The sequence below is a fragment of the Pectinophora gossypiella genome, chromosome 18, assembly GCF_024362695.1.
Source record: "Pectinophora gossypiella chromosome 18, ilPecGoss1.1, whole genome shotgun sequence".
Classification (NCBI taxonomy): domain Eukaryota; kingdom Metazoa; phylum Arthropoda; class Insecta; order Lepidoptera; family Gelechiidae; genus Pectinophora; species Pectinophora gossypiella.
The window spans coordinates 11,762,410-11,776,821 of NC_065421.1; the positions used below are offsets into that span (position 1 = coordinate 11,762,410).

The window sequence follows — 14,412 nt, forward strand, 5'->3', positions numbered from 1 at the left end:
TTCTTATAATAGAAAGAGATAGTAATATTACAGAAATATATAAAAATCTATAGTAAAACATCCATTATTATAATAAGTAATGTAATTTCATGATAAAATAAAAACTGTTCAACAATTTTTTTAACAGCTTTTAATGTTTTTTTTAACTTCAAACAAAAAAAATCAAGTACTACAATAATTGCTTTGTCTTTCTTCAAAAATAACTATGGGTTTAGTTGTTGTAAAAAAGGCAAGACTTATCAATCAGCTGTTAAACGTCGAAATGCTAAAATGGGTTAGGTAGGTTTAATTTTAGAAAAAATACTTCAATGGAAGTGCAGGATTCCTTAAATATACTGGCTTCCTAGTAACGGCAAGCTTTCAATTATGAGATCCATTTTAGTGATATTTCTTGCGTGACATAATTTTAATAGAAATGTATTGAGATGAATACTTATTAAACATATAAACAGTTCCATTTCTTATGTATCTTCCTGTACAATCGTGACAATGAGTTCTACTCCACAACCACCGCCGCCGCCGCCGCCGCTACCGTTAATCCCAGATTCGCCAAAAACTCCGCCACCATACATCTCTCCTTACACCAACCAAGATGTTTGTAAGTGGGAGACAAAATATCAAGATTTATGGGAAGCCTGCGCGAAGTACAAGCTCTGTCTCTATGAGCCTCCTTATAAATACAAATACAAGCAATTTGAGCCTATTATGCAAGTAGGACCCACTTGCGGTCTTGTTGCTCTATCCATGTTGGTTAATGGAGAAGTTTCACCGGATGAAATACTAAACATATCAAAGCTGGAAGGATATACCAGCAATGGAGAGATGTTCAGTTGCAAGAACATGGTAAAATTGGCCGAGAAGGTGCTGAGTTTAGCAGAAATTGAAAATGTTAGTTTTAATTTGAAGACTGGAGGCCTGTTTAGTGAGGATATTATTGAGAAATTATTGAACGGCGCTGTACTGTTAGTTCCGTATCCTTTTCATATAAAAACAAAATAATTTTCTCTAAATATTAGTGTGTAAATGATGTCTTATCATTTTTCCAATTTCTTTAACTTCCGTGACACCAGTTATGATGCAGACTGCAACCACTCTCCCTGTCAACGGCACGGCCATACCGCTCATTGGGCCCTCATCTGTGGAGTTCTTCTAATCAACAACTCTGCAGATGCACACAAATCTGACCCCAGTAATGTTTATGTCTTCTCAAGACATGGTAAATCCAGATATGTTGCTGCGTGGAGACTGGATCAATTAGAACTCAGCAATAAGAATTTACAACAGTTTTCACCAAAAAAAGAAGGAGATGGGCTAATGTATGTGTTGCCAGATGGTGGAATAGGGGGACAAAATGGACTACGGGACCAGTTTTTGGTATTTGAGGGTTTACAATGAACTAAACGAGACTGGAAATAACTAGATTTAATATGGTTCAACTTCAACTTTATGGTTATATGGCAACCGGTAATATGGTTCTATGTTGAATAATATGATAATACCAAAGGGTATTCTTTCTCTGTCTTAATGATTCTGATTGTCCAAAAAAGTAAGATGATTCTGTGCTTCAGAGGGCATATTAAGCAGTTGGTCCCGGCTATTGGCTGTAAAAACGGCTCCACCTACCTGCAGTGGAGCAGCATGATGGAGTTTGCTCCATACCTCCTCCAGTTAATTAAGGGGAGGCCTGTACCCAGTGTCATTAATCATTATGTTATGTTTTTGTGATAAATGTTGCTGCATAATGATTAGTTCACAGTTTCTTAATCAATGTATCTTATACAATGTTAGTATTTCTAATAATTAATAAGCACAATATCTACTTTGAGCTCTCAGATCAATAATTGGGTAAGATCCTAAATGTTAACATTAGTAATGTTCATTGTCCAAAATGTTGAACAAAACTGAATTCTCGCTTGGTACTATTTTATATAAATGTTCACTGTTCTTATTATTATACTATTTTATTAAACAGATTTTATGAATTGTTAGTATGTAAGAGAAGTGATAAATAAAATAAGTGTTCATTTTAATGTAAAATTTTTATTTGTACAATAAATACAAACCATACTTGCAAATTATGATAATATAAATAATCTCATCACTTACTTAAAAATATCGTAAGGAAATTTTATGACATTACAGTCAGTTCAAGATAGAAATAATTAAATACATTCTTGGGTATGAAACTATTGCACAGAATTCATCTGCTTGGAAAGAAAAAATAAAATAAATTGACACACGCTACAATGGTGAAGAAAATAAAAGTAATATATTTTTGTACTAAATTATTTAACTTAAAAAGAACCTTCTTTATTTATTCTAAATGAATTCATAAGTTTGTTTGGCCATTTTAATGGTCACAACATCTTGTGATGATTCATGATAGACAAATTAATATTTTACAAAAATAACATTACAAATTAAAATATAATATTTCCGATAATGGCATTTTATTTGCCAAAATAATACAATTTAATTGAATAATTGCCGAAGCAACCAGTCAGAAGCTATGAGATCAAATCATATAAACAAAATTTATTAATACATCGTAATCGTAACCTTGGAACCTAATCCAATACATTTTTGTAATAAATTGAAACATGCGGTCGGCTAGGCCTCTAGACGCGGGATTTGAGCTTCTTTTTGTTTTAATTGCTATCCCACACTACAGATTTCGTAGGGTACACATTTATATCATTTTGGGGTGAATATTTCGTCACCTAGTTATTCATTTTTTTTCATCGTTCATCTAGATATTCCTGCCAATCAATGCAACTGAGTAGTAGTAACTCACCCCTTATTCAATAGCTCTGCTTCTCATAATTTATTTAAAATAATGACATAAACATGAATACTTTTGTGTTTAGATTAAACATTACCATACATAAAGCATTATTTCAACCCTATTCCTAACTTTCGTACAACCAGACCGTACCAACAACAACTTTACACAGACTATTTTTAACTATTATTATTTTTGTGCCGTTCCATCACTTTCAACACAAAGCATTTAATACAAAAAGAAGTTTCCATGACAAGACTAGATATAATTATATAATATATGTTTAGTATGCATTGAATAGGTTTAGTTTGAAATACAATGATATTGTTGACATAGGAATATAAAACGAAAATCCCACCAAGAAATAGGGTAGTTGCCACTAGTCACGTGTTCCTGTTGCAATTTTCTTCTTACTCCTAGATGGCGCTGTAACTAATTAATGTTTCAACGAATTTCTATTCAGTTTTCACATTTGGCTGTCAATTTGTGTCTATTTTCAACGTATAGTTTTTGACACTTACCAACTACCTTACTGTCAGACTATGGAGCTTATCAATTTGGTTTTCCATTCCTTTTGGATACACTTTTTACATTCCTATGTCCATATAGCAGAACTTTATAATATACATCTCTAAGTACCAGTTGATAAACATTGATTATCACAAGAATGACTGAAACTGAATCAGATACTCACATTCTAAGATACCAATTTCAACTCCCAAGAATTCTAGAGTTGCAATTTTAGATTCAAATTCGTTTTTCAGTTTTTTATATCTCTCAGTTTCAAGCCATCAAGGAATCCCAATATTTAATATAATTATTATTAGGTAGGTAGGTATATTAACATTAGAAAGGGTTATATGAATATTGAATACCATTTAGATTCAGCCATAAAATGGTTGCTAATTATTTTCAAAATGGTTACCAGGTTAAGCGGAACATTGAAATATACCAACTGGACTATGTTAACATATCTTACGTCTAACAGCATATCTACGATATAAAAATTTATTACTTCGAAAAAGCGTACACGAATTACGCGACTATTGTCCAATTATATTATTTGTGAGATGTACAGGGTTGCTGATTCCTCAATATATTACCTAAAAGTACATTGTCATTCATACTAGCAGAAATAATTAAAAATTAAAGACCAATAAAACTGGTATAAAAAAATCTACTCTTATCAAACGGCAACACAGGGCTGTATGTGTTGCCATTAAAGACGTTTTCTATCAAGATTGCAGTTTTAGGACTAAAGATAATTTTGTATCTATTGCCTCATCCCGGACACTTCCTACAAAATACCTTGTTTTACAGAGACACTACACATTGGCGTCGTACCCGCGGTAACCCGCGCATTTGTGCGTAAAACATCTGACGCCCATACGATTGGAGACTAACGTAAGACCGAGGGGGTGTGAGGTAAACCTAGCTCAGCCGCTAGTGGGGAGCGGAGAGTTGCCGTTCTATGCGAAGTATTATTCCTTATTCTATACTATCGGCATAAAACTGACATAGTAGAGAGTATTTTTCAGTTATTTCATACGGGACAATGCTGACAATAGTGCCGTTGGTAACCACCAACTACATTTTGACTTAATTTGACAGGACTAAACGAATTCTAGCTATTTCTTTCTAGTTCTTATGGTAAATAAAATATGGCGCTAGTTTAAGAGCTGTCAAATACAAATTAGATTAAGTTTGTGACCAACCAAATACGCACTATTCTAGAACGTTCCTTCAGGTAATATAATGTTAAACAGTCACCCTGCGTACAAACATTTGCGTAGGTACTCGCAGGCCTTCCATACATTTTTCTAAGCCCTAGTTTAAACTACCATATAACAGTTATAACTTAGCTGGGCAACTATAAGTTAGGCCCGATACAAAAAGTTCATTCTGAGCCGAGTACATAATGTACTAGGTACCATAGCATACTAACGTGAGTATATAATGTGGACTTTGGCACATCATTTACTATGAATAGGTGATGTTATTTGTAAAAATATTTGGAAGGCCTTGCTTAATGAATGGCCGATGGATTTCGACTCTAGTTAGGTTAAAAAAAACAAATATCTCAAAAACAAAAGTCGGCAAAAGAAAAGTTACAATTCATTATTCGATCAAAATGGTAACAACGGCACAACGAATGTGTCCAATGTTGCTATTATTATTATATAAAATAATACTAACGAGCAGAGTCGATTTCCTACGGCAACACTTTAGGCCAACTGACATTAGGACATCTAACTTGTGACAATAAAGTTCCTGGGTTTATGTCTGTGAGCAATTCCAACTAGGTATGATAAGTTGAAAAAACTGGGATTTTAAGCTTCTATGCTGAACTGGAAGTGAATTAAAATCATAGAACACGTTCAGCTGCATGTTTTCCCGGCCATTACGTACAATCCGACGGATTGTGTCCTTTCTAGCATGATGGACAATCATTAATAACGATCATAACTTAGGACTTCGTATGTCTCTGATTACTCTGCTCTGCTCTGTACACCCCATTAGGATTACGTGAGTTTATGTATGTATAAGTAACTAAAATTTTATTCCTTGACCGCATACACACATGAATTGATAAGTGACGCATTGTTTCTTTTCTATTTTTCAAATTTGTTTTTTTTTTCAAATGGTTGAGTGACTTTTGCCAACAGGACATGTCGAGCTTGTTGCTATTTGTCATGTTATTTTTTTTCAGTAGATGTCCAACGTGTAAGAAGGTCGAAGTGTGACGAGTCCGCGCTTCGAAAGAAATCCCGCGGAAACAGCGTTAGTGTCGCATTGAAGCTAATTCCAGCAGACACCATCTAATTTTATTTTAAATTATACCCGTCATTTTCTTATAAGCCGAAAAGGAAAGGGACGCATGATTGACGGCTGTTAATTTTAAAATGAATTAATGAACCGGGCGAATCAAATACGTATCTCGCTCGTATGCAACCCGTTTGATGTGTGCTGTCAAGTTAATTCTGTCGGGTTATTAGCCGATACAAAAATTTAAAAGGGTTGTTTTAGATTTCTACCTAAAATTGAGATATGTTCCTTAAATTTTACGCCTGTCGCTTACCCGTCCCTTACTTTTTCAGCGGATAAGAAAATGAGAGGTATAACTTAAAATAAAATTAGATGGTGTGTACAGGAGTTATCACCAGTATCTTCATGGAATTATTATGACTTGTCATTTAGTTTCATTTAAATCCACGGGACTCCTTTCGTGAGCGTAGTCTACCTACATTATTCGCACAGCCACTTATTTAACCGAGTAACACATATAACTATCCTAGAGTAGACATATTGTAAGTTGAGAGTACAATAGTTATCCTATGATATCATACGACAGTCTATGGTGCGCGCCTGTCGACTTAAGATGCCCCAAAGATGTTAGGAGTTTCTCAGAGAAATTATTAACGGGAGTTGCCAAGCACACGCTTTGCTCTCTGCCGAAGTACATGACCGATGCGTTCGTGTTTTGTTATTTATGTCATGGTTTTGTTTTGTTATGCGTTTGGTCTTAGACATTGATTTTTGTACATGTATACTTTACCTTCGCAAAAAGTGGCAGAAAATATGTAATGTAAAGCTAGCCTAAACACAACTCTCGTGTATAACTTCTCTGAGAAGGGGGGTTACTGGCTAAGGAAAATGGGAGAAGGGATTATTTTATTATTAATTATTTTTTGCTTTTTTATTATTGTTACACGATAAACTGACCAACTGACAAATTTAATATTCTAGTGTTGAAGAATGATGTACTGACTAGTCAAGACGATAAAATTTGAGAGTTGAAGTAGATATTTTCAATTTTTTTTTTGTTTTTTTTTAATATTGTCAGAATACTTATTAGTTTTTTTTTATTTCTCTCTCCCTCTCTCTTTATGTTTCTTTCTAGTGAGCACTGATGAGTCAATAAAATTAAAAAAAGATGTGAAAATAATACCAATATTCTCCTATTTCGCTTAGGCAATAACCCTGAGTCGAAATAAAATCAAATGTCGAAGAAGTGGCTCGGAATAAATTTCGAATGGGCACGTTAGATGGAGCCACTTATCAAATCTCATATCGAAATTAATTTCGTTGATGTTAAAGTCTATTTGAGTAACCCCTACCTATATTAAAAAGGGTATAAAGTGTTAAGCTTTCAGCAAAGGACGTTAAAGATTATTTTTTGGGATTGGATTTATATTATTTTTATTTAGTAATATACTTTTTTATTTTTTCTCTCTCTCTTACACGTTTTTAGATATACAAAATGTTTTCTAGCTCATATATACTTACTACTCGAGCTTTTGTATATGAATAAAATAATTTGAGGGGAAAAAAAATTTACTGCGCTTCATAAAAAAAAAACATATGGCAATCCCTGTTTTTTAGGATAGCGGGATTATAAATTGGCGTCCTATACGGATTTAATTTTATATAGAAGCTCATTAAAATGATAAAATACTTGTTTTAGACATACTTGATCAATATAATATATAGAGTCCGCGCCGTAAATGAAGTCCCGCGGCCACGGCTCTTGCGTCGCAGTATCTGCATAGATTTATTATGACTTGTCATTTAGTTCCACCGAAATCCGCGGGACTTGTTTGATGGCGCGGACTCTACATTTAAACTAGAAAAATGCTACTATAGACACTTTTTTTTTGTTTTTGGCATAATGAACTATCGAAAATATTTATAAAACATTACTGTCGAAATCAAATGTACTTTACTAACAGCGGAAACAATTTCATTAGAAAATTGGAAGCTAGATTATTATTTAATTTTGGAATATATTTTCATGAAATAAAGCTTAACAAAATCAAGACCACGCAGAAAAACTACCGCTCAATTAAAAAAAAAGAAAAAAAAAACGTCAGCAACAATCTCCTTTGCCTTAAAAAAACTGCATTTACGAATCACAGATTAAAAAACCGCTCTACCGCGACCCTACACTGATATGTGCCGACTAATTTTGTGAAAAAAAAAATCGGTATATCTATACACCGATAGGTACGAACTATCTTACATACAAACTGGAAATGTCACGAACCATTATATCTCGATATACGTTGAATACACGAGCTAAGACGACAAATACATATTACATACACCTAAACATGAATGACTATGATGATATAGTTAACGTTACTTGAGCTTTTATTATGTAGCTTGAATTGTCTATAATAGTATGAAGCTAATAGCTGAAATAGTACTCTAACCAAGGTACATAATAAAAGCTATCTATGCGCTAATAAAATCATGGCAGCGTATAATAAATATTGTAAATTAAAAAAAAAACAGACGCGAACAGCAATTCATTCTATTACATTTGAAAAAAGAATTACACACATCTTTAATAGACGGATTTAAAAAAAAAAGATAGCCTCATTTCATACAGCGAACAACTGGCTGTAAAATTCAAGATGGCGACTGAACGGTCATTGTCGTTGTAGAAAAAATCACCTTTCATTCTCAGCGTACAAAATTTTCCACGCTCATTGCATGTGTGTAAAATTTTCCACACTTTTAGTCAGTGTGTTATACTATCCATACTTATAGTGGGTGTGTTAAACTTTCCACACTCACAGTCAGTGTGTTAATTAAACTTTCCACACTTTTAGTCGGTGTGTAAAACTTTCCACACTTTTAGTCGGTGTGTAAAACTCTCCACATTTTTAGTGGGTGTGTAAAACTTTCCACACTTACAGTCGGTGTGTAAAACTCGACGCTCATTGTCGTCGTGTAAAACTTTTTAAGAAGGCTGCTGTTCGCAGTTTGACGAGGGTGCGTCGCCACACTCTCTGCACGAAGGCCCGCCGAGCGAGCCCTATCCAATACGGAGACGCTAAGCAATACCGGAACACCGGAGTAATGAAGCTAAGGTACACATTACCGGTACATTTTTTCGGTCGTTTCTAGGTCTCTGGTGGGGCGAGTGGGGCGCCGCAAGTGGCCACTGGGAAGGTCTTCACGTGCGTCTGCCATTGCGTCGACAGTTGGAAGAATTTCACGCCGTTCCATTCTGTGCCGTCGATGTATACTGTTGGGGAGAAATGTTATTTACCGTCATATTTAAATTGGGAAAATAAAGTGGCTTTTGGACTGTGAGTAAAGAGATAAAACATATTCTTCTACCGTGTAGATCTTCTGCGGTGTTAGGGTTATTATTAAGCCGCCAAAGGCCCCTGAATAGCGCAAGTAACGACTAAGTACTAACATTAGTAAGTAGTAACCGGGATCAATGACTTAACGTGCCTTCCATAGTCACAGTCTCACAAAGTGATTGTCGATAGTGTGCCCATTGGCAATCGAACCCGAACCTCCTGATTGTGAGACCCAATGCTCTAATCTCTAGACTGAAGGCCGTTGAAAGCTATATGTCTGTAAAGCTTACCTTTGAGTGGCGTGTTATGGCTGCCTTTAGCGGAGCAGATAAGCCGTGCCACTCCGTCCACGGTCTGCGTGCGTCCGACCTCTGCTTCACCGGTCTTCTCCTTCTTCTTACCCAGCCGCATTACTGTAAAGAAAACATTACATTATTTCCCTAGTTATTCCCCACGACTTTGCCTGATGTGCGGACATACCCGGTAAAGGTGCCTACAGCATTATCCCCCATTCGACCATACACTCACTCCCTATTTAGAATGCTACTCACTCTTCTGCTTCTTCTCCTTGGTGAGGTAAGTGATGCAGAGGTGTGCGTTCTGCCGCGTCACGTGTAGCGCGCGGAACGATGCCTTCACTGTCACCTTGCTGTCCGCGCACTCCGGCTGGCGGCCTGGCACCTGCAATCACGTGGACATAATGTTAATATCTCCCACATATTATAACGGCCTCCGTGGTCTAGTGTCCGCGTTCTGACGTTTTGGCGGTACTGGACAAAACCCCTCAGTGAGACTCGTCTTTACATGTGTAATAATGAAGATCCACCTCCCTAGCATTATCCCGTTTTTCACAGGGTCCGCTTACCTAACCTGAAGATTTGACAGATCTGGTTTTTTATAGAAGCCACTGCCTGTCTTACCATCCAATCCGCGAAGGGAAAACCAGCCCTACACAGGTTAAGTCACATACCTCCGCAAAAGCATTTCTCGAGAATGTTCTTGTAATAGAGGGCTTGTAAGTTTTGACAAAACAGGACACTGGATGTCCGCACTTCGGGTAAGGCTCAGTAATTTGTCACTGTGAATTCAAGGTCATTGTTCAACTTATACGCCGCGGATTATAAAGACATTACAATTTGAATCTGATCGCTCCCGTGAAAATCATCCAGTGTTCACCCAGGTGGGCGATTGATAGGAGGACGCAGAAGCTTTCGGGGCTTAGCAGCTTTAACACCAGCGTTGCTGGTGTTGGTCATGGATGCTTAAATAAGTCTACATACCAGCCAGTAGTCGAGCTGCAGCTCGAGAGGCTCGGAGCGCGCCAGAAGCGGCGGCGGCGCCAGCTCGGGCTGCGGCGCCGGCGTGGCGGGCGGAGACGGCCGCGCCGGCGGGGAGCCCTCCTCTAATTCTAGGGATGAAACTCCGCCCTCGCTGCAGCCAACGCGCACCTCCTAGAGGTAGACAGATGCGGATTATAACGCGACGATCCAATTCTCAATCTAGTGATCCAAGAGATTGTGGTGATTTTGTGGCAACCGAAAATCGAGTTCAAAAGCAAAAGAGTCACAAGCAAAATAATCGATCAAGACAGTGACAATCGAGGTAGTGACTTTTCGAAAAACCTCTAATTTGATGGTGCATTTTTCACTCAAAATGAAAGACACCTTATACATATTTTTTTTGAAAAATGCCTATCTTTATAAAATACTACATTATAAATACTTATTCTACAACAGTCCATTCTTGAAATTACAATTGTGAAGAACCATCAACAACTCAAGATTCAGTGGCCTCGATTCCTGCAGACACCTCTTAATTTTATTTTAAGTTATACCCGTTATTTTCTTGTGGACGGGAGATGGACAACTGTTAATTTTAAAATTAATGATGAATAACTCGGGCCAATTATATACGCATCTCGCTGTTATACAACGCATTTCACGTGTGCTGTCAACTTAATTCTGTCGAGTTATTAGCCAATATACAATTTTGGGAGGGTTTTTTAAATTTATGCCTAAAATTGACGTGTGTGCCATAAATTTCATGCCTGTCGATTACCCGTCTCTTTCCTTTTCGGCGTATAAGAAAATGACAGGTATAACTTAAGATAAAATTAGATGCTGTTTACTGGAATCAAGCACGAATATTTATATCCATTCAAAACGGTTGCAATATCTTACAGCAATGAAAGGTACGAAGGTCTGGCTGGCGTCCTCATCGCCAGACTTCTCGCGGTAAGCCACCATGGCTTCACCGATGGGCACGTTGTTCACCGGGCCGATCGTGTTCAGGTACCTGGAGATAAATTCATTGATTATATATATATAATTTATATATACATATTTTTTACAATTTATTACAATTTATTTATATATACAATTTATTATATATATTCATAGATATAACGCTTTTTCATAGCCTCGTAAGCAAGCAGCATGGTGAAGCCGGGATATCCTCCTAAGGCCGAGATTTTCAGACACAATACTTAAAACACATGATAACGGGTTCTTACCGCGTTTAAATGGGGATATGAGACTCCCGATATTTCGACACTGTTGCAAGTGCCATGATCACGGGATGACTGATGAGATTGGAGTGGAGTGTTATTATGTGCTTTAATTATGATAATAACCGCGTAAAACAATGTACAATAGTTAAACAATGGGATTTAGATTTTAAAAGAACATTCGGTCTTACGACTTTAAATACAATAGTTAAATCATGGTATAATAAGACCAGGTAAGCTCAATCCTATGAAAAGCCACCATTGCTTGCCGTTTGATGACGTAAGTGTTACCGTTAAATTGGTATCTCCAATATGGTATACCTAGCGATTCTGGAAGACATCTCTTGCACATCCTGCATGCAGCAGTCGGCGGCTCGCTCGCAGAGGGCGGGCCACGCGTCGCCCGTGAACAGGAGGGCGTAGCCCGAGTCGCTGGCTGCTAGGTAGCGCGCCACTGTGTTCGGGCCTGAGGAGATATTAATAAGTTAGAAGAACTATATCTACAAAATATATACAATACTACATTATACATCATATTATATTGTGAAGCAACATTTTACGTTTATTTTAATTTATAACTAAAACACATAATAACGGGTTCTTACCACGTTTAAAATAGGGATATGAGACTCCCGATATTAGACAGATATGTCTGCCCGTAGAAAATTATGAATCTACCTACTCCACTCCAATCTCATCAGTCATCCCGTGATCATGGCACTTGCAACAGTGTCGAAATATCGGGAGTGTCATATCCCTATTTTAAACGCGGTAAGAACCCGTTATTTTATGTTTTAATTATGATAATAACCGCGTAAACTTAAAACAATGTATTTTAATTTATATTAAAGCTCAAAGTTAAAGTAAATGCTTTTATTATAACAACGTCCTTTAATTTGAACTATTCGTTTGATATTCGAAACTAAAATTGTAAAGACTAAGTGTCCATCCTCACCGTAGGGTATGATGTAGAACCGTATGGGCGGCGCGTCGTGCGGGCGGCGCGCGGCCAGCTCGGCATGCGCGCGCAGCGCCGCCGCCGACGCGGAGTCGCCGCCGCAGATGGCCACGCGCACGCACGACCGCCGGTTGCTTCTGGCGGACAGCGGGTTGTTACCAGGGCATACAATTACGAATAATACTACGGACAGAACGGCAATTCTCCGCTCCCCTCCAGCGGCTGAGCTAGGTTTACCTCACCCTCGGTCTTACTTTAGTCTTCAATAGTATGGGCGTCACACGTCACACACACAGATGCGCGTGTACAATAATGTGTGTAATGTACAGACATTACATTAGATTTATAAAAAGAGGTGTTTTGTATGAAGTGTCTGGGGTGTGCAGGGGGGTTAAAATCGAGTGCAACGCTTTGACCACTACATACATACATAAACTGCCTATATACGTCCCACTGCTGGGCACAGGCCTCCCCTCAATCAACCGGAGGGGGTATGGAGCATACTCCACCACGCCGCTCCACTGCGGGTTGGTGGAGGTGTTTTTACGGCTAATAGCCGAGACCAACGGCTTAACGTGCCTTCCGAAGCACGGAATCATCTTACTTTTTCGGACAATCAGGTGATTGACCACTACACAAATACTTTATTGCACACACAGTAAGTACAAAACAAAAACACCGTTAAGTAGTAGTCTTAAAGGCTTAGAATACTTACATCTTAGTTGTCTTGGAATAAAGTGCTTGCAGCAGTGGTCGGGCATCAGGTGCGTGGGGCGAAGGCACGACGATGCAAGGGACTCCGAGCGCGTGAAAAGCGCTGGCCGCGGCGCCGGCCGGGGCTAAAGCGATGCACTCCGGGATCGGACCCTCTTCGCCCAGCAGTCGCGCTATCTGCTCCATCATTGTGCGACGTGGCTGGAAGTTGGGATTCTTAGGATAGGACTAAAATGACTAAATGTGCCGACGTGCATTGAATGTGGCCATTCACTACTAAGATCGAATACGTCAGTCTGATAACAGCTCATCTTAGGCGCTGCTAGATTGGAGACTTGTCGCCATGGCCGAATACGGCTGGAAGGATATATATATAGAATCTATCCTCAGACGTATCCCGTTTTCACGGGATCCGCTTACCTAATCTAAAGATTTGACAAGTCTGGTTTTCACAGAAGTCTGAAAGGGAAAACAAATAGGACAAAAAATATTGACTTCTGTTAGATGGATTGCCCGAAGTTGCCTGTTCTAATCCATAATTTACTATTAAAACAAGGCAAGAGCTTGTCGTACGCGCTAATTTCTTTTTCTTAATTGAACAAACAGAATCGCATCTCTGGTTTGGTAGTGAAGGCATCTGGCCATCAAATCACAACGACCTTAAAAACGTCTGTATTCCACATTGTGGAAGACTAAATGATGTAAATTCTCAAACGCCTATCTCCATAGTAGACATTCTGCGTAGACAACTCATGCGCCGATAGTGGGCTATTGACGAGTTCTTGAAACTGACAGGATCCTAAACTTTCCTATGAAAAACTATAGCGATCATAACATAAGCTCAGGGGTATTCAGAGATACATCCACCGCAAGATGAACTAAGTACCCACACCTCACCGAGCTTTCTGTTAGACCAACGTGATATAGCGAACATTGCAGTAGTTAGACAGCATACCTCCATGGTAGTGGGACTTTGCGCCGGCAACTCGTGCGCCGACAGGGGGCGATCGCCGACGTTGACGAGCGAGTTCTTCTTGCGGCTGACGGCGCCAGGAGTTAGGTTGCCGCCGCTGGTCGCGCTACGAAACAGGCGAGAACGCTTGTCTTCCTGCAAGCCGTTTGAGATGATTAATCGGTGTTATTTTCCTTTTATTCTTTAAGTACGCCTTTAATAATTATAATGGCTTCTGTGGTCCAATGGTAGTGTCGAGCTCACGATCCGGTGGTCCCGGTTCGAATCCGGGTAGGGATGGGGGAGTTGATGAGGTTGGTAATTCACTTTACAACTAACATTATAGAACAAGATAATGATGGTCTTTAGAATTTGATTCGGTGGTTACTAGCGTGAAGCGTG

At 38.4% G+C, this 14,412-nt stretch overlaps 2 protein-coding genes across 6 annotated transcripts in view; one reads left to right on the plus strand and one right to left on the minus strand.

Annotated features, from left to right (window-relative positions):
• Positions 1–229: 229 nt before the first annotated feature.
• LOC126374878 (UPF0692 protein CG33108) lies at positions 230–2,030 on the plus strand. Its single transcript, XM_050021646.1, has 2 exons — positions 230–971; positions 1,071–2,030. The coding sequence occupies exons 1-2, from the start codon at positions 490–492 to the stop codon at positions 1,393–1,395; spliced, it is 807 nt and encodes a 268-aa protein (XP_049877603.1). The 5' UTR covers positions 230–489; the 3' UTR covers positions 1,396–2,030.
• Positions 2,031–2,255: 225 nt separating this feature from the next.
• LOC126374851 (phosphofurin acidic cluster sorting protein 2) overlaps positions 2,256–14,412 on the minus strand; it is a 167,061-nt gene continuing 154,904 nt past the window's right edge. For 4 of the 5 annotated variants that reach the window (XM_050021602.1, XM_050021601.1, XM_050021600.1 and 1 more), the window contains 9 exons: positions 14,014–14,166; positions 13,060–13,259; positions 12,342–12,481; positions 11,708–11,852; positions 11,061–11,175; positions 10,161–10,331; positions 9,432–9,561; positions 9,171–9,293; positions 2,256–8,816 (listed from right to left, as the gene is read on the minus strand). In XM_050021602.1, the coding sequence (XP_049877559.1) occupies positions 8,692–8,816; positions 9,171–9,293; positions 9,432–9,561; positions 10,161–10,331; positions 11,061–11,175; positions 11,708–11,852; positions 12,342–12,481; positions 13,060–13,259; positions 14,014–14,166 (1,302 nt within the window). In that variant the 3' untranslated portion in view covers positions 2,256–8,691. The remainder of the gene's footprint in view (positions 8,817–9,170; positions 9,294–9,431; positions 9,562–10,160; positions 10,332–11,060; positions 11,176–11,707; positions 11,853–12,341; positions 12,482–13,059; positions 13,260–14,013; positions 14,167–14,412) is intronic. The other variant, XM_050021599.1, reaches the window with a different exon arrangement.